Raw genomic sequence first — 18,680 nt, 5'->3', positions numbered from 1 at the left:
CATTTCCTGCCCAGCCCCGGCTGTGACCCACGGCAGAAAAATTGGAACACCAACAAAAAACTATTTCTCATTAGCAATCCTTATTTTTTGCAATACACTTTGAGGATGAAAGAAATAATCTAACTTCAAAACATTATCAACATGATTCTACGGTAAGGCCTTTAGAATGGAAATTAATTGGCAACCTTAACTATGGCTATCAAAACACTCTAATTAAAATGGCCCCATGACATGTCTATACTGCACACTATGGGTATGCCTACACAGGGATAAAAACCATGGGCTTGGAAACACCAAATCCACAGACACAGGCTGAGTATGCAGTGTAAACATACCTATAAAGGCTGCCTGAGGATAGGTTTACATTGCGCTAAAAGACCTGCGGCTCAGAGTCTCAGAGCCTGGGTCAGCTGACTTAGTTTTGCAGGGCTTGGGCTGTGGGGCTATAAAATTGCAGTGTAGATGTTCAGGTTCATCTGAAGACCCTCCCCTTTACAAAGCCTTAAAGGCCAAGCTCCAGCCCAAGCCCGAACCTCTACAATGCAATTTTATAGTCCCACAGCCCAAGCCCCATGAGCCTGTCAGCTACCTAAGCCAGCCACTGCCATGCTGCAGGTCTTTTATCACAGCGTACACTCACCCTTTGAGACATTGCTGTCCACTATCAGTGGGCCAAAAACCTACGGATCAACTCGTACTCCATCAGTCAGTAAGAGCTGGCAGTGCTGTAGAGACTATGCACTTAACTCATAGGAACTGGGTGAGTTTTATGCCACACACTGGTGAACTTCTGGTTCACTAATGAGTAACACTGACAGCAACTGACAAGCATCCCAGCAGGACACCACCCGCAATAGGAACCTTGAGGAAAGGTGTTAAAATGATGGGGGGGGGAAGACCAATAAAATGCTCCTCTCCGCTTCAGACATGGCATAGAACCCTATCTTCTCTACCCCATCCCGCACCCCCAATCCCTTACCTCTAGAGAAATGTAGGGATATAAAAGAAGATTTGCTAATTGTGCCCCTTGTTGCTTGGAATAATCCATCACTTAAGAGTTACTGGGTGAGTGTAGGCTAGGAAATCATTTTGCCCCTTTGCTGGTTCATATTTTTAGGAACTCCAAGGGAAAATCCAGCATTTACCAAGTCCTTAATCTTTACACTGAAGCCAGATGGGTCCCAGCCAGTGCCTTCATCACAAAACCATCCTTCCCCAATTCATAAATCCCAAGACTGAGAACAAAAAGAAAAGGAGTACTTGTGGCACCTTAGAGACTAACCAATTTATTTGAGCATAAGCTTTCATGAGTTACAGCTCACTTCATCGGATGGTTCTATCATTCTATCATTCTATCATATTCTATCGTTCATCATTCTATCATAGAATGGTGAAAACGTTGGACATGTATGCATGAGTTCCTCTTTTTTTCCTTCGCTCTTTTCAACTCAATAGCTGGGGAAATCAATACAGATACAATTAAGGAAATTCATAGGTTTGTGGAGTGCCTAGCACAATGGGATCCTGGTCCATGAATAGGGCTGCTAAGCACTCTGATAATACAAATAAATAACAGACACTAGCAGGTCAACTTGCACAAGAAAAGGTGGGTCCAGTAAATGACCCTGGATACATTTCCAGTCCTATCACCTATGACTGTATTCCTTTTACTAAAGAATTATTCAGCTCATCAACACTGCTCAGGGCAATGTGCTATTCTAGAGATCAGGTACTGCAAAGCCTAGGAAACTAACAACCATAGATCAGAATCTCCTTAATTTCCTAGCTTTTGGCTTTAAGCCTAATATTACTTTAATTTGCATCATTTCATTTATACATGTAAAACACAGATGGATTCAGATTTAGTCCCACACCGAACAAGCACCAATATCCATTCATTCCAGCTTGGAAGTCACTCCAGTTTGCATAGAGTAAGAAAAAATGAAACCAAACATTGCCCATTTTGTCATCGGGTGATAAGAAATGAAAGGATCATTTTGAAGCTATTCTTATTTTCCATTTAAAATAAAGTAATTGACTCATTACCATAAAGCCTGCTGGTAAATTACTTTTCCTTGTAAGCTGGTTTCTTTTTGGCAAGATAGTAAATTTTTCTAAATCCAAAGAGTTTAGCATTGAGAGGTCCCTCACAACGTATCTTCAGTAGGACGATATCTGAAGAGTAAAGAAAACCCTCTGTATTCTATACAGAATACTGGGGGAAATGACCCAAGAGGGTCATTCATTTCTACATATAGTACTGAAGCCTTTGGAATTCTCTTCCCACCTTGGTCCGTAACAGCCTGAGTTTGTTGGTCTTCAGGGGTCCAACTTTTCTCCCTTGACTTTAAGATGGTCAGGGCTGACTAGTAGTGGTGTGCAACTCTGGTGGGGGTCATATAGAGAACGTCATTTATTTTTGTTATATTCATGGTGTGGCTGGGTTATTTGTTCTGGCCTGTTTATTTATACATGTACAGTAAAAGCTTTATCTGGCATGTTGGTGGAATGGGAGGTGCCGGTAAGTCAAAAATTCTGGTTAACTAAGAGGGAGGGAGTTTGAGTGTGGGAGGGGGCTCGGGGCAGCGGGATGGGTTTTGGGGTGCTGGAGCTGGCTGGTGCTCACCTCAGGCAGCTCCCCACAAGCAGCGACATGTCCCTGCTGCTGCTAGGCGGAAGCATGGCCAGGCAGCTCTGCGTACTGCCTCCACCTGCAGGTGCCACCCCCGCTGCTCCCATTGGCTGCAGTTCCTCAGGGCAGGGCAGAGGCAGTGCACGGAGTCCTTGTGGCCATTCCTCTGCCTAGGAGCAGCATTCCTCTGCCTAGGAGTCATACGGAGCCTGCTGGCCCCGCACCAACTGGACTTTTAATGGATATCAGAAATGCCGGCTTCTAGAGCTTTCCAGTTGGTAAAGTGATGGATAACACAGCTTTTACTGTATCTTTAAAAGATTGCTAAGGGAATCCAGCACTGGGTGGGTAGGTTCTCCTATCACAGAATAGTAAAAAAAAAAAAAAAAATAGTAAAAATCTAAATAAATAAATGCAACTCACCAATCTCTCTGACATGGGTGTCTTGTCATCCTCTGGTAGATGCTGCTCCAAAGCCAAAACAATGCAATTGGCTATGATTGTAGCTAAAATCATGTATTCAAATGGAGTAGGGCCAATAGTTAAAGAAGAAACTAGCTGACACAAGGAGAATTTCAGCAAGAAGAATAATCCCATGTATTCTTATTACACGTTTATAGAGGTTGATCATCCAAGTGGCATTGGTCTCTCCTGGAAACCCTTAACCAGGCTTTCTCTGAATCATACCTCAGTCCCTTCTAGGGGTGGCTTGTGAGGTTTTTAAGAAATCAATTCCCTTCTTTGGGAACCAGTGATTTAGATTTGGTCACACAAAATCCCTCTATAAATTCTGGGTTTCTCGTCTTCTCCTTTTTCCAAAAGCAAACAGGAAGTTTTGATTTTAAAAAAAGACTGACATTTTAAAGTGCCCCCCCACAGACAGTGAAACTGGATGTCCTCCACTGAAATACGGGTTAGCAATTCTCTGGAATTTAAATCTAAGCATGTTATGTAGATAAGTAAGTGGCAGGTTAGGGAACTTAGATTTCAAGCCTTCTGTCTAGCTCTGAAATATGAATTACTGATGGATGGCCATGCCAGATCAAAGTGTAGAGAAAGATACAGTGCCTGGTAGGTGTAGATGGCTGCTGAAGGGAAACCAGCTTCACAGGATAGTAAAGCCAGCTGGGAATACTGTACCTCTGCCTTTCTCTCTCTCTTTCTTTTCCGACCTGCACATGAGCAAACCCTTGCCTGGCTCCAGCACTGAGGAGTAGCTCAGAGCGGTGAGTGACACTTCCAGCACCGCGGAGAGCTCCCCTGGGCAAGGACAGTGCCTGGTCTCCCCGACCACAAGCCAGTCCTTCCATGGAGCAGGTTACTGGCTTCACCCCAGAGAGCATCCTCGGCAAGTACCATACATTTAACTCGCCTCTGGACTGAGCTGGACCTTCCCCAAGGAAAGTGGGGTTTGCGGACATTTTGTAGCTCTGCTTTTTCCTGCTGACTCGGGGGTTTCTATAGTTTGTACATTTCCTTTCCTTCGTGGTAAAGGAGAAGGAGGGGGAGGTGGGGAGACTGCCCCTAGACTGGCAGAAAAGCTGCCCCTGGGGCTTTGGCTGCTTGTTTATTCCAGGCTGGATTGCAGCCGCCATCCCTGTGTTTGCGGACAGTAACGGAGAGATCACCGTGGGGAAAGGATAGTCACCAAACCAGTGCATTCCACTCCCACCAGCCACCCTCGGCGTCCAAGCTGGGGAGGTTTGAATGGGAGCTGGGCTCCTGGCAAGTGCAAGGGTTGCTAGGAGGCAGGGAGGAGGCCTTGCTGCTGCTAGCCAAGGATTAATAGGGGTGTGATTTCAGATGAAATGAAAACAACAGGCTCCCCTGAGATCCCCCAGTGCAATGCATTCCTGCTGGTGCACATTATCCACTGCACACATGCACCCTGGCAACCTAAACCTCAAAGGAAGAGTCTGGCTCCCTTTGCCAAGGATTCAGCCTCCCACCGCACGCATCGCAACAGAAGCAGAGTCCCCCCTTCCCAGCGAAGTCTCTGCAGATCACTTGGTCAGGGAGCTGGTTCTGGGATGAAAAGCATCTGCCCCTTTCGCAGTACAGCCACGGACCGCCTCTTCGTGTCCTGTCTCACTCTGCCACTCAGCATTTAAAAAACAAACCAAGCCAAAACCCAGCCCTTGGCTCTCCTGATTCCGGGTGTTTCTGGTACCCTATTCAAAGTGAGAGGGCTAACATCAGTTCCCACTGAAACAGCCTGGGCAAGGTGGGGTGCTAAAAACCAGGCTGCAACAATTGTGTATTGGCGAGATGTCAGTAAGGAGACCTTGATTATTGCTGTCCCTAGCACTAGCTTAAATGCCAAGGTGTCACCATTTTACCTCACATTGGCCCTCCTGCAGGGGGGGGGGGAAATATTAAAATAAGAACCATAATTTACCCTCAGATGTCCTCCAGATCCCTTTGCACTGCTCTGAATAGCAGGAAATGTGACTGTATGTGCACGCATGATACACACACACACAGAGAAAAATACACGTATTTCACACCCATATATTATATTCAAACCCCCCCACCCCTTATATTATAAACAAGTTCTGTACTAGATCCACACACCTATGTCATCCCCAGACACACACATCTAGGTTGGGCACACACTCAGCACAGTTATATTACCCCCAGATCACACACACACACACACCCCTCTATGTTATACCCAGATCACACACACCTCTGTTATACCCAGATCACACACACACACACACACACCCCTCTATGTTATACCCAGACACAAGCACTCCCCGATCTATTTTATACCCAGACACACCCACACACCCCAAGCTTTTATTACCCCCAGACTCACCCAGCCCGGTTTGATCCCTGCCCCCCCCTTTCCGCACACACCCCTCCCCGAAAGGATATGGCCATTCGGTTATTCTCTTGGCGTATTTTCGTATAACGTTATCCTCGCTGAAGATGAAGAGGGATCTGTTGACGGTGAAACAGTTCTGTTTGACGGGGATGGGGTTGTAGAGAGCCATAGTCCTGGCTCTCTGGGCCATCGACTGCTTGTACATCCTTTGGCCGGGTGGGGGGCCACCTTGCCGGCTGCTCCCTCTTCCAGCCCCGGCCGGACCTCCGCCTCCATAGCGGGTGGGCAGATCATCTCCGAACCGAGCCATTCTCGCAACGCACAGAGCCGGGCGCTACAATCCACACTGGCAGCCGAGGCAGGGGGAAGACGCATCCCAGCACCCAGGACTCTCCTTCCTGGGGCCTCGCTGCTGGGAGGGCAGGAAGGGGGGTGCGCCTCGGCTCCTCCGGCGGCAGCTGGGGAGAGGGAGCAGCAGAGGGATCGGTAGGAACCGGCCGGTCAGACCAGCCACGCTGCGCTCCCGACCCGGCGGAAGGGAGTGGAGAGGGCTGCGCTCAACTTCCCATCCAGGTGCCTTCCCTCCAGCCCAAACTCATGCTTCTCCCAACCCAGGCGGCTCCCCCGGGGGAGGGCGAAGGCTCTCCGGGCTGGGGGGGGGGCAGGAATCCGAGCTCTCTTCCTCCTTCCCCTTCCTCTGGCCTTCTCTCTCCCCTTCCTCCCCGGGCGGCTGGGGCTTCCCTCTCCTCCGGCGGTGGCCAGGGCAGGCAGCCAGAGCGCGGCGCAGGAGAGACCCCCTGAGTCACCGGCCGCTCGAATGGAAACGTTCAGAGTAACCGGTTTGTGGAACCTCAGCCCCCTATAAGAGCCCGGCCCGGTGACTCCCCTCAGCCAATCAGCTGCGGCAGCTCCACCCAGGCCAACACAACCCCTGGAGGGAGAGAGAACCAAGATTTTCTTTCCCCAGCTTCGTTGCCAAGCCCTGGCAGACTCCTGAATGCATAGCAAGGGGGTGGGGAGATCCATTCGCTCCCCCACCCCATAACACCCCCCCCCGCCCATCCGCACCCCAGTGATCTGGGGGGGGGGGTGCAAAGTGGGGTGGGGGCTTGGATCCATGCCATAGAGATGCCCCAATACATGGGCTGCGGGGGGGGGGGGGCGATGGGGACGGTGCTGGGGCTGAAGCGGGGCTACCTAGAAGTGGGTTGTTTTTTGTTTTGAGGGGGGGAGAGAACTGAGAAGAAGGTGGCCCCACGCGCGTGCGCGCCCCCGCCAGCTGTGCGCTGTCCAGCTGCTGGAAGACTCGCCCGGAGCGGGCCGGGGGAGCCGCCCCGCCCGGTCCATACGCGCCGGGCTTTGCCGCGGGCCTCAGCGGGAGGAGTCCTGCCGGCCTCGGCCCGTGCCCGCCCGGCCCCCAGGACGCGCTGCAAACGTCCCGAGCCCAGCCGGGCTGAGGGGGCGCAGGGCCGGCCACACAGGGCCAACGCCAGGTTGGAGAAATCGGAGTCACCGAAGCCACGGGCTGGCCTGATCCTGTTGGACTAGTAACGCGCCTGAGGGAAGCCCCGGAACCCCCCGGCCCGCGCCCCCCGGGACGGCATGAACATAGCCCCCCACCGGGGAGCTGCTCCTGGGCGGATTGGTTCTGGCGGAGTCACTGCGGGGCGGGGGGGCTCTTCGACCCTCTGGAGCCCAGGGCCGGGGCCCTACCCTGGATTTGCCCCCAGAAACCCTCACTGACTTCTAGGGGGAGTTCGGCTTAACCCCGAGGGCATGATAAGGTCCCTGGTTTTTCTAACTGGTTTGTGGTTAAGAATAAAGAGTGGCTCGGGAGCGGTAGCGGGGATGCGTTGTGTGTGTGTGTACACGTCTCTCTGTACCTGGGCATTAACAGCCCCCTCCCTGAACCTGTACAACTGTTCCATTATGGAGAACTTGCTCTCCTTCCCCTTGGTGTGAACACTGGCTACCTTTAACCCTGTATTTACCAATGAAATCCTTTAATCCTGTTTATTTCAACTCCCTCTTTTATTCCCTTTCAGTGTAGGTCATGAAGTTAACTTCTCCTTATTCTTGCAGCCTTTTGCATCAAATGCTGCTGCATTAGGCAGTTGGGGTGGATTCCCTTCTTCTACATCTAGACTAAGCCTGGTATAACAACTAGTAACTCTAAAAATGTACCCTCCGGAGAAGTCAGTCAAGGCATTTTCACTTCTCCCCCAAAAGGAAATCCTGGACTCATTTCATGCCTAGCAGCTAATGTATTTTTGCCTTCGTCATCCAAGCTGTCTCAGTTCAAAACCAACCCACCATTTAGGCAAGGCTGCAATACTTACATCTGCTGGGGACAGAAGTGTATTCCTAAATAGGGTCAGCTGCTGTCTGCTAACATGTGACTTTAAAGAAGAAACTGGCTTCTTCCACAGGGTTTTGAAATTAGATGGGCTTTCTTGTATACCTGTGTGGAAGCCTGCGTAATCATTACAGGCAATATATTGTTTTAGAGCCAGGGTGAAAGAGTAGGACATTTAAATCAAGGGAACACAGAAACAAATAAAAATGGAGGAATGATATCACCGCCTGCCTCGGTGATAAGGCAAACATGGTACCATCCTGACACATCCACATCATCCTGGTTTCTAAGGTCTGTTGGGAAAATGCTGATAAAGGAGCTTCCAGTGTAGAGAGCCGTAGAGATACAATTGATGAATTGGCAGCCTGCTGGTAGAGGAGATATAGAAATGGTTTCCCAACACCCACAGTCCAGGCCAGGGATTTTCAAAAGTGTCCAGTGCACTGGGTGCATGTTCAGTGCTGGGCTCTTTGGAAAATCTTGTCCTCATTGTGCATGTGGAAGCCTTAAGAAAATATGGTCCTATGTTCTATCCACTCAGTCTCCCAGTAGCCCCAACTGTGGGTACCCGCCCCTTAAAAAAATCTGACCCCAATCTCTTTTGAAATCACAGTTGAACCTGTGGATAACTGCAGGGTAATGTTCCTTGACAAAATAGCCTCCGGTCATATGTCCTTATGGGCTTGATATTTGCAAGATCCTCAGAGAGGAAAACAATCTTGGGAGTCATCCCAGACAGCCTGAAAATATAAATAAATGAATAAGACTTATATAGATTTTACATCTTCAAAACGCAAGACCTCACCTTATTGCTTGGCTGGCAGGGAATTGTTATTCCCATTGTACAGCTGGAAAAGTCAGGGCTCAGGGCGGTTTTGGGTTGAGCTGGTGGGGAAATTATTTTTCTCCCTGTAGAAATTTTTTTTTCATTTTTATTAAATGTTTTCCACAAAAAAAATCATTTGAATTTAAAAACCAAAACACTCCAAAGTGGATTTATTATTAATTTTTATTATTATGGTACCTGCAAATTTCTGGTTTTGGTTGCTAAAAGCCTGAGATTTTTTGTTGTTTTCATTTTTTCAGTGAAAACCCATTTATTACTGGCACAGACATTTTTTATGGACAATTTCATTTCCAACACCCCCCCCCATTTTTTGGATGGAAAAATCTTTCTATAGAAAATATTTCAACCAGCTTTGGGTATGTGGGGCTTTCTAGAAGTGCTCATCACCTCCAACTCCTGATGCCTTCCCCAGGAGTGGTGGATGCTCAGCATCTCTAAAGAACCGTGCCTGAAGGGTCATATCCACAATGGTAATGCAAATCAACTCAGAGCCAGAATTAGAGCTCTATCCCCCAATTCTGTGTGGATCCATTAGACCATGTGGCCTCTCTCCATGAGATAGTCAGCTGTGGAGCTGCAGTTAATAATACATTAAACAGGATCCTTGGGTACATTCATAATGACTAGAAAATAATGCAAACGTTGTAATGACATTAAACTAGTACCCAGATATTATATCGTACTTTTCATAAGTAGATCTCATAGCACTTTGCAAAGTAGGTCAATATTATCTCCATTTAACAGATGGGGAAATTGAGGTACAGAGAAGGTCAGAACTTACCCCGGGTCATTCAGGGGGCCCATAGTAAATCTGGGAATAAAACCTTGGACTCAGACCTCCCAGTCGAAGTGTGCTAGCTATGAGTCCACACTACCACCTCCGCTCTGCCCTTCTCTGTAGCTGCATGATCTGTTTTGTTATACCTCTGGAAAGATCAAGCTGAGATTCTAAAGATCCAAAAGGCCAGTGAAGCTGTCTGGAGACATAGAGGGACTTAAGTATAAGAGACAGATTGCAAAAGCTAGGATTATTTAGCCTTGAAAAGGGAAACAAGGAGATTTATCTTGGGTACATAAGATTATGAAAAGAACAGTAAAAAAATATTCTTACATTTTACCTGACCAAGGGGTCACTCAAGGAAATTAATGGACAGAAAATTTCAAACCAATAAGGAAATATTTAAAACACTGTGGCATCTACAACTGCAAGTGGACAAAGCATTAAATAGTTTTGTTCTAAAAATGGACTGGCTCATTTTATGAATAACATTTTACAGTTACCAGTGTGAAGATGATGGTGCTTCTCATGCTTTTATGGCACCAACCTATTGTCTCTGCCACCAGAGAGGAATTACTCTTTCTGCCCTTCCCCCATCCTCCATCTGGAGCAACATTGCACCATCAGTGAGGGGGTTCGTCTTCCTCTGAAGTACCAAGCATTGGCTAGTGCCTGAGGCTGGACAGTGGGCTTGGTAGAGCAATATTTTGATCCAGAATAGCAAAGCCTACATTCTGATAGCAAGCTAAAGAGAATGATACAAAGTTACAGCCATTTGGATATAAAGGGGCTGCTGTCCCCTATTTAGTGGGATGGGATTCTTATGGGACACACTGGACACTATTCACCATGACAACAGAACATGTGGAAATTCCTAAGTTTAGGCCCCAACTCTAGGGCTTTTTGGTTCAACCATGTGGAAGCACCATAGGTCACCTGCAGCTTGATATGCCCCAGATGCCTGAGCTTGGTCTTCTGTCTGGAAGCAAAGGGGCTGGGAAAGACACCACACCAACATCCTCTTATGGCTGGTCACCAAGATTGTAGTCTAGCAGGTAGCTCTTTGCAGAGATGGTAGTAGAAAGGCGATAGGGAAGAGACTAAATGTAAACTGAAGGAAGGGCCATTACATTCCAAAGACTCCCATGAGGGCTGGCCCACATCATAAGTGACTTCTCAGAGGGAAGGGGAAGGTTCCTTGGCAAATACCCTGCTTGGATTCAGATGAGGCCATGGGAAGGCCACAACTGAGCATATTATTTGGCACTTCATTTAAGTACCACGACCACCACCCCCCAAAAATTGTGCACCACCTAAGGATGGAGCAAAACTTTATTCCAGTCTATCAGCAGCCGTGGAGCCAAGGTGTGACCTCAGATATGGATCAGCCATGGATGAGCTGCGAAAAACCTCAGCATTTCCGAAGATCAAGCCAATAATGCTCTCTAGGTCAAAGCCAACACCTCACATTCAGGACCCAGTGGCACTTTTGGTAAGAATAAGGGTCTTCCCCGTGTTTTTGGGGTGAAACCTACTGCAGAAGTGCAATATGATTATTCCTAGCTTGGTCAGAGCATACCTAACACCGCTGAGCAAAAGATGACTGGAGAGAGTGGGGATGGGAGGGATTGCTCTTTAAATTGTATCAGACAGAAAAGAACAAAATAAAATGTCCAACAAGAAAGAAATTGAAAAGAAAACCATTTGATGGAACTATTCCTATTATTCACACTTCTCCTAGACTCAGAGCAATGTCCCATTTGGTTCCCCTATTATTATTTGTATTACATTAGCACCTAGGGTCCTTAGCTGAGACTGGGGCCCGTTGTGCTAGGCACAGAACAAACACGGTAAAAGACAGTCTCTGCCCCTGAAGTGAGAGGACAGGAGAGACACAGGGTGGGAGGGAAAGCAGACATGAGGAAGGAAGGCCATAGAGCAGTAACCAAGTTGGGAATAGAACCCAGGTATCCCAAGTCCCGGAAGAACACCTCATCCACTGGCCCACACTGCCTCTGACATCATGCTCTCTAATACTCAACGCATTTCCTTGCACACTAAGATCGGCTACAAGCCATCCCATCTCTCTGATGGGTTCCTTGCCCCTCATCCTTTTAAAAGGCTATTTTACATGAAACCCACCCAAAGCCATTTCTCTGTTGCAGAAGAAGCAGGTTTAACATGCGTCTGAGGCTGCTGCATACAGCTCTACGCTCACCCAATTAGCTAAATAATCAGGACCGTCAGAAATTCAGAGTCAGCGGAGGCTTTGGATGTTAAGGCCAATGTCTGGATAATAAAGGGTTTTAAAAAATTTGCTTTGCTGGCTGCATGTCACATCAAGGATCGCAGGGAACAATGGCATCTGCTCAGCTACTGGCTGAGTGGTGAGAAGAGGCACGGAGCCCACCAACCGGTGTCCAGGCTCCCATTTAAAAGGTCACTATGCTCACGGCTTAGCCCCAGCAACGCTAATTACAGCTTTCCTTTGTGGATGCCAGTGAAGTCCAATCAGGCAAGACTGCTCCTGCTTGCACCTAATTAGGTGCTCAGATACCATGGTGATGGGTGCTGAATAAGAGACTGAATTGAATGGGTCCTGCTAGTTGTATTTCAGAGACTTTGTACATTTATTTTCACCAGTACCTCTGAGCTTGTTCTTTACAAAGTTCTTCACCCTCATCCTTGAAGACTTGGCAGCAAACAGAGGCAGGTGATGGGCTATGATGGTACACTCGCTTTTCCACCCCAGGAGACCTGGAGTTTGGTGGATCTCACCCTAATTTTTAGTAGCTATTTTGGCAGCATCACAGAAATCCACCACACTTTTTGAAACAAACTCTCTCCATGCAGTAGGCTGTAGCAAATTAGGTGTTAAAGGACAGATTTTCTAAGGCATTTAGGGTCCAAATTTTACAGGTGTTTAGATGTTGCTCTGCTCAGCATTGCAAGATGTAAGTAACTTAGGAGCCTACGTCTCATCCTGAGTAAGTGCCTAAGTAACTTTTGAAAACAAGACTTAGGTACACAGTGCTGATCGGAGCAATGCCTAAATATCTTTAAAAATCTGGGCCTGGTGCATAAACATAAAAATGGGCACTGAGGGGTATTTTCAAAAGGTTAGGCACCTAACTCCCATTGATTTGATTGGGACTTAGGCGCCACCCCGTTTGGGCATTTTGAAAATCCCACCAGGCTCCTGTCTGCATCTTTAGGCACATAAATACTTTTGAAAATATGACCCCAGCTGAGATGGCAGCGTCATGCTACATGCCAAGACTGGGTGAGCAGTAACTGTTGCAGTTCAGGTTTCAGAGTAGCAGCCCTGTTAGTCTGTATTCGCAAAAAGAAAAGGAGGACTTGTGGCACCTTAGAGACTAAGAAATTTATTTGAGCATGAGCTTTCGTGAGCTACAGCTCACTTCATCAGATGCATGCCGTGGAAAATACAGTGGGGAGATTTATATACACAGAGAACATGAAACAATGGCTGTTACCATACACACCGTAAGGGGAGTGATCACTTAAGATGAGCTAATAGTTCCCCTCCACACACACCCTGCTCTCCTGCTGGTAACAGCTCACCTTAAGTGATCACTCTTGTTACAGTGTGTATGGTAACAGCCATTGTTTCATGTTCTCTGTGTATATAAAATCTCCCCACTGTATTTTCCACTGAATGCCTCCGATGAAGTGAGCTGTAGCTCACGAAAGCTTATGCTCCAATAAACTTGTTAGTCTCTAAGGTGCCACAAGTCCTCCTTTTCTTGTTGTAGTTCAGGAGTGATGTGCATTACCAATGCTGGTAGAGGGGGCCCAAGACTGGACTACCTAGGTTGTTCCAGGTCAGGGCTGGGCAGGTAGGAAGAGAAGCTTGCACAGTGCCTCCTCTCTGTCTTACCCTAGCACCAGTGGCCCTGAGCTATGCACTTTCACAAATACCCAGTTCCCCTCTTCCTTGCCAAATGAAACTGGCAATGCCTCAGTTTGTCCCCACTAGAAATTTGCCTGTGTGGCTCTTATCACTTGCATGTAAAGGTACACAGAGGAAGAGAGAAACACTTTGCCTAACTTACTACCACCCTTATTATTGAACAGAGACAGACCGTGACTTATCCTGGAATGTTTCACTCTTCTCAGTGATGAGGAAGATAATGTGCTAATGCATTAAGGGAACAAAGAAAAGATTGCCCACAGCCCTGAAGAAGGTCCCTGACACAGGAACATACAACGCAACATTTCCAATTTTGTGAATGCTTGGAATGAGGCACCTAAAGGGAGGCCATAACCCACAGCACAGAACCCTGAAGTCCTCTGTCAGCTTTCAGAGAACCTAAGGGGGAGAGTACACAAGCAGAGTTTGCAGAGTTCTCTTCTTCCTCATTTGGGAAATTGGTCTGTGCATTTTAAATGCACATTCTAAGACCAAAAAAGCTGGTGGCCTGATTTTTTGAGACCTGCAGCTCCCATTGACTTCAATAAGGTGTTGCAGGTGCTCAGCACCTCTGACAGCCACTCAGTAATTGGACACTCACCTGCATAATGGCACATGTCTGGAACAGGAGTGGGGTGGAACAAACAGCCATTTGCCCTATATAAAGATGAGTTTTGCATACAAGGAAAGAGTCCTGGCTCGAGAGTGACTGAAAACAGCCCCAATGGAAATGTGTTAGCCAATCAGCAGTGACTGCACCCCAACTGCTGCAGCTGCTTTAAGGTGAAAAATTTCCCTAGCATCCCCTTCTGCCACCCTTATGTGCAGTAGTACCTTCCTTCTCAGGTAGCGCCCCGGACATCAACAGCTAGGTACCACTCAAATTGAGGAAGAGTTTCAGAATGGAGACCTTAATAAGCCAGTCAGATGGCATATGGACAGCTAAGCTTGCTGATTAGCCTCCATTTTTGAGCCAGTTTTCCTGGAATTCTAATTTCAATCACCATTTTAAAATGCATGCCACACAACCCCAACCAAAGCTCCTGCCCCTCCCCGCTCCAAAACCTTACTTTGTCCAAAAACATCATCCTAGAGAGATTCCTGGATGTGCCTGATGAGGCCATTCGCCATGTCTATAATATTTAGTGGAGTTCATGTGCTGGGAACTTGAGCTTCATTATCCTCCAAGATAAGCAGTGTCCCTGCTTTGTCTCAATCAATATTTATCTCATCAGTCAATCATTCTTGATGATCACCTCAGGACAGACACATATCATTTTAATATGGTCTCTCTCTCTCCCTCCAACCTTTGAGGGGAGATATGCAAGATTCTGGTTAGGTTTCCTGGTCCTTTAGCAGTATGAGCATTCTCTGAGGGAGCCAATCCTGCCTGACTTGCTATGTTCTTCTGCACCCTTCTTTTACAAGGAAATATTCCCAGGGCACGTTCTAACCCTTCTACTGATGACTTGCTTTTCTTCATTAGTTGGAAATTGTTCTTGTGCATTGGGCCCTCTAACCTAGGAAGAAGCACAATTTGTAGTGGATTCTGGGGAGATGATGGAAAATAAGAAGGATCAATTTCATACACAAGGATCACTTCCTCACATCCTTGGGGCCGCCACTTCCTTTGTTGCAGTCCTTAGAGTGGGGAGAAATATGAAAGAGGTGGAGAGAAATTGTACTAAAAAAGTGGACACTGTGATTAGGTTTTTTTGATTGGGGAGAAACGTAAATGTCAAAGCTGGCATAGCAACGACTTCACTAAAAACAGAGCAATCAAAAACCTGTGGACTTACAGAAGTTTGTCTGTCCAGCACTTGTTTTATGGTCTTGTAGTTAAGGTGCTTCTAAGTACCTAAATCCCTTTTGAAAATGAGAATCAGGCTCCTAAATCAGTTAAGTGTTGCAATGCCAAGCACACAGCAATGCCTAAAATAGCTTTAAAGATCTTGGCCTTAGGGCCTGACCCAAAACCCAACAAAATCAAGGGAAGTTAATAGGAGCTGGTTTGAGCAATTAATATCTATGTCTCAGTTCCCCGTCTGTAACACGGGGATGATGAGACTTCCTTTGCCCACCCTTTGTCTGTCTTTTCTATTTTGACTGTCTCTCCCCATGTTCGTATGGTTAGCGCCCAGCACAACGGGGCCCTGATCCTAATTGGGGCCTCCAGGTGCTACTGCCATAATTTTTAAAAAAGAGGAAACAGAGAATCGTTCTGTGTGATACAATTAACGGGGGGCTGTGAAGCTATTCCGATTAGAATCAGATTAAGAAAAGCCATGTTACAACCTCCCTAAAATTACAGGAAAGAAATTATGCCCATCCTTCATTCTTCTAACATACGGAGAAATTAACGCCCATAGATGTGTAAAAGGGGGCATGGCAGTGAAGTGCTCAGACTAACTTTCGCTGCTCACCATCTATAGTAGTTATTAGGGGAGATTCTGAAAGGCACAAAGGGGAGGTAGCTAGCTCCATTAATAACTTTAAGTGCAAAGGGAGCACTTTTTGTGCCTTAGAATATCCCCTCCTGAAATGCAGATTACTAGTGCTTTGAGAACTGGACTGAGAGCTGCATAATATTGACAGTCAAGGAGTCCCCCAGGCTTAAGACGGGGTGAGGTACTGAAGAGCAGCTCCGCCTTTGTAAAATTCTACTTTGTAACTATTATCAATACAGACAGAGGCAGAGTCCAGCTTTATGACTGCACATGAAGAGAGGTGCGCCATTAAACTACAGCTAGTAAGCAATCAATAAGCTTAGGTTGAGTGCCCATTGTTTAGACAGCTAATGGTGGAAGTTACACCCCACACCCCAGTGTAAATTAAGTATTCAGCTGTTTTCCCAGATGCCTTTAGTCACTTATCTTTGGCCCAAGTAATTAGGGCTCGGTGTTTAATTAAGCTCTGGTCATGTACAGAACACAGTGATTTCTCTCTTGTGTTCACGGTTGCTTAAATAAAAGCAGTTTCCAAAGGGAAAGAAAAGGTGAATCAGTTCAGAACATAAAATACCCCTCTTGCACCAGCATTAAACTGGGGGATTATTTTTTCCCCAGTTTCTTCATTGGTGGAAGAACACCAGGCCACAAGACAGTAATAAGTCAGGACACTGGCCCGTTATCCTCCAACAGTAGGTCTTGTACTTACACATGCAGGGCTAGGATCGACCTCTCTGTTTTTTCCCTCCCTCATAGAGATGAAAAGGAGCAAAGATCTCAGTTCTTTGGCCCTAGCTTTGGCAGGAGGGGAGGTGTTAGGCTAACATGGCTTCATCCCCAACCCAGCCCCTGCCCCTCAGCAGCCACCCTACAGAATGCTGTGCAGTGGAGGATCACTGGACGTGGGTGGTGTTGGTGAGTGAAGGGACAGGAAGCATAAAGGGGAGTGTAGCGAGGTGGTGTGGTGCCCCACCACCCCGCTGAGGGAAGAACCTCCCAGACACCAAAGTGGGCAGAGCCAGTGGATCCTGCGCCTGCCCCCCAGAGGTCAAGGTGCGGGACAGGAAGTAGAAAAGCCCAACCCCAGAGCTCAGATGGGTAGCAGCAAGTGGAGAGGCCAGATGCCCATGGCCTGGCTCCAGCCTGGGAGACCCCAGCAAGCCGCGGCCGACCCGGAGGAGCTGCCGAGCCTACCCCTCGCCGGCGACCCGGAGGAGCTGCCGAGCCTACCCCTCGCCGGCGACCTGGAGGAGCCCATGATGCTGGAAACCCCCCCCAAGGACACCACCCTGACCCAGGTACCCTACGAGGGGGAGTCTGGAAGTAGCCCGGGGGCAGCCAACCCTAGTCTGGCTGCAGCACTGCCAGATCCCATGTCAGTGTGTTGCGGCCAGGATCCCCACTGACCCGGCAGCGGGTCTTCGGCCGCTGCCAGGGCCCCGGGCAGGGACGCAGTGGAGTGGGTGGGCCTGCGTCCCCCCTGCCACCCACCTTGCCGGTGGCCATCTCCTCCTCCCCCTGGTTGCTAACACTAGGAGCCTGGGGTTTGCGGTGGAACTATTTGGCTCAGCCCCTGCCTGAGGGCCTGAGCTGCTGACTCTTTGTTTGCTGCCCCGCCCTGACCCAGGGCCTGGGCTTATATTGAACTGATTGCAGGGCCCAGCCTGAAGGTCTAGGCCATAGATTGGGTATTCCCCAACCCAGCAGAGAGTGTAGTGAGGCAGCGTGATGTCCCACCGCCCCGCCGAGGGACAAGCCCTGGCTGAGTTCCCTTACAAGGAGCCACTCTCCAGTGGATCACCCTCCCAAAGATTGGGGAACTTGCTGGCTGTCAGTTCTTTAAGAGGATGCCCACTCCACCCTCTCAAAACACCTTCCTTCCCCCAAAGGTTTCCTTCCCCTAGCTAGAGGGAGGGAACAGTCAGCAGCACGCGCTGCCCATAGGGGCCTGGAGTCCAGATGGAAGACTAATGCCAAGCAAGTGGGTCTCCCTCCCTCTGCAGACACGCCAAGGGATGGGGGTCCTCACCAGTGAGTATGGGTCATCTGTGGGATAGAAAGGGCATTGCCCCTTGCCCTTGAGCGGGGAGGGGACCCTGCTTCCCCAAGAGGATGGTTTGATTGAAGCTCAGCAGCCTGCATCTCAGCATTTCTTGACCATTGGTGGGTACAGAGCAGGGGCGTAGCCACAGGGGGGCCTGGGATCCACTTAGCAGCCAGGCCTGCCCGCCCGAATCTGAGCCGGGGTGTAGTCGTGCCCCAGTGTCACTCAGGCACCTGAAATCCAGGCTGGAGCTCTGTGCCTGCCCCTCAGAAAGCTACGCTCCAGCAGCTCTGCCTGGCCCTTTTCTGAGCCGCCCCCATGCGCGTGCCCAGCTCGGCAGGTGAAGCCCGGTGCCTGGGGGCCCCAGGGCTGGGAAGAGAGCATGGCGTCAGGGAGAACTGACCTAGCAGGTGCTCAGGGTCTGCCCGCTGGCCAGCAGCGTCCTCTGCACCGCTCACCCTCTGCACAGCCAGAGGCAGCGGCGAGGCCGGTCTCTCTGCAGCACTCCCAGCAGAGGATGCGCTTTGCTGGACAACTCAGTACAGAATCGGGGCCAAATTTCAGGCAGAAGCAAGCCTCTGTTCATTCCCGTGTAGCACAGCCAGAGCAGACCCTACACAGGGGCCGTATGGCCCACAGGAGACGTGAGCCCCCAGCTGAAGGGCAGCAGCCCGTACTCCACAATGAGGCAAGGGCTCCCTCTCTTCCCCCGCTGCAGAGTCAGGGTGCAGCCAAGGGGATCAGCACTCCCTGCCCCGGCCAGGCTACTCTGCCAGCCTGCATGGCCAGTGGATAGCACAGTTTGTCCTTGC

General features: G+C 48.8%; 1 protein-coding gene across 12 annotated transcripts in view; it reads right to left on the bottom strand.

Moving 5' to 3' along the window:
• CACNA1B (calcium voltage-gated channel subunit alpha1 B) overlaps window positions 1–6,304 on the bottom strand; it is a 473,291-nt gene extending 466,987 nt beyond the window's left edge. For 11 of the 12 annotated variants that reach the window (XM_073313878.1, XM_073313882.1, XM_073313876.1 and 8 more), the window contains exon 1: window positions 3,056–3,156. In XM_073313878.1, the coding sequence (XP_073169979.1) occupies window positions 3,056–3,148 (93 nt within the window). In that variant the 5' untranslated portion in view covers window positions 3,149–3,156. Of the gene's footprint in view, window positions 1–3,055; window positions 3,162–5,512 lie in introns of those variants that run through there. The other variant, XM_073313889.1, reaches the window with a different exon arrangement.
• Window positions 6,305–18,680: the final 12,376 nt, after the last annotated feature.

Source organism: Lepidochelys kempii, chromosome 16 (genome assembly GCF_965140265.1).
Source record: "Lepidochelys kempii isolate rLepKem1 chromosome 16, rLepKem1.hap2, whole genome shotgun sequence".
Classification (NCBI taxonomy): domain Eukaryota; kingdom Metazoa; phylum Chordata; order Testudines; family Cheloniidae; genus Lepidochelys; species Lepidochelys kempii.
Note: the sequence above shows the minus strand (reverse complement) of the source record. Positions and strands in the feature narration are given on the sequence as shown.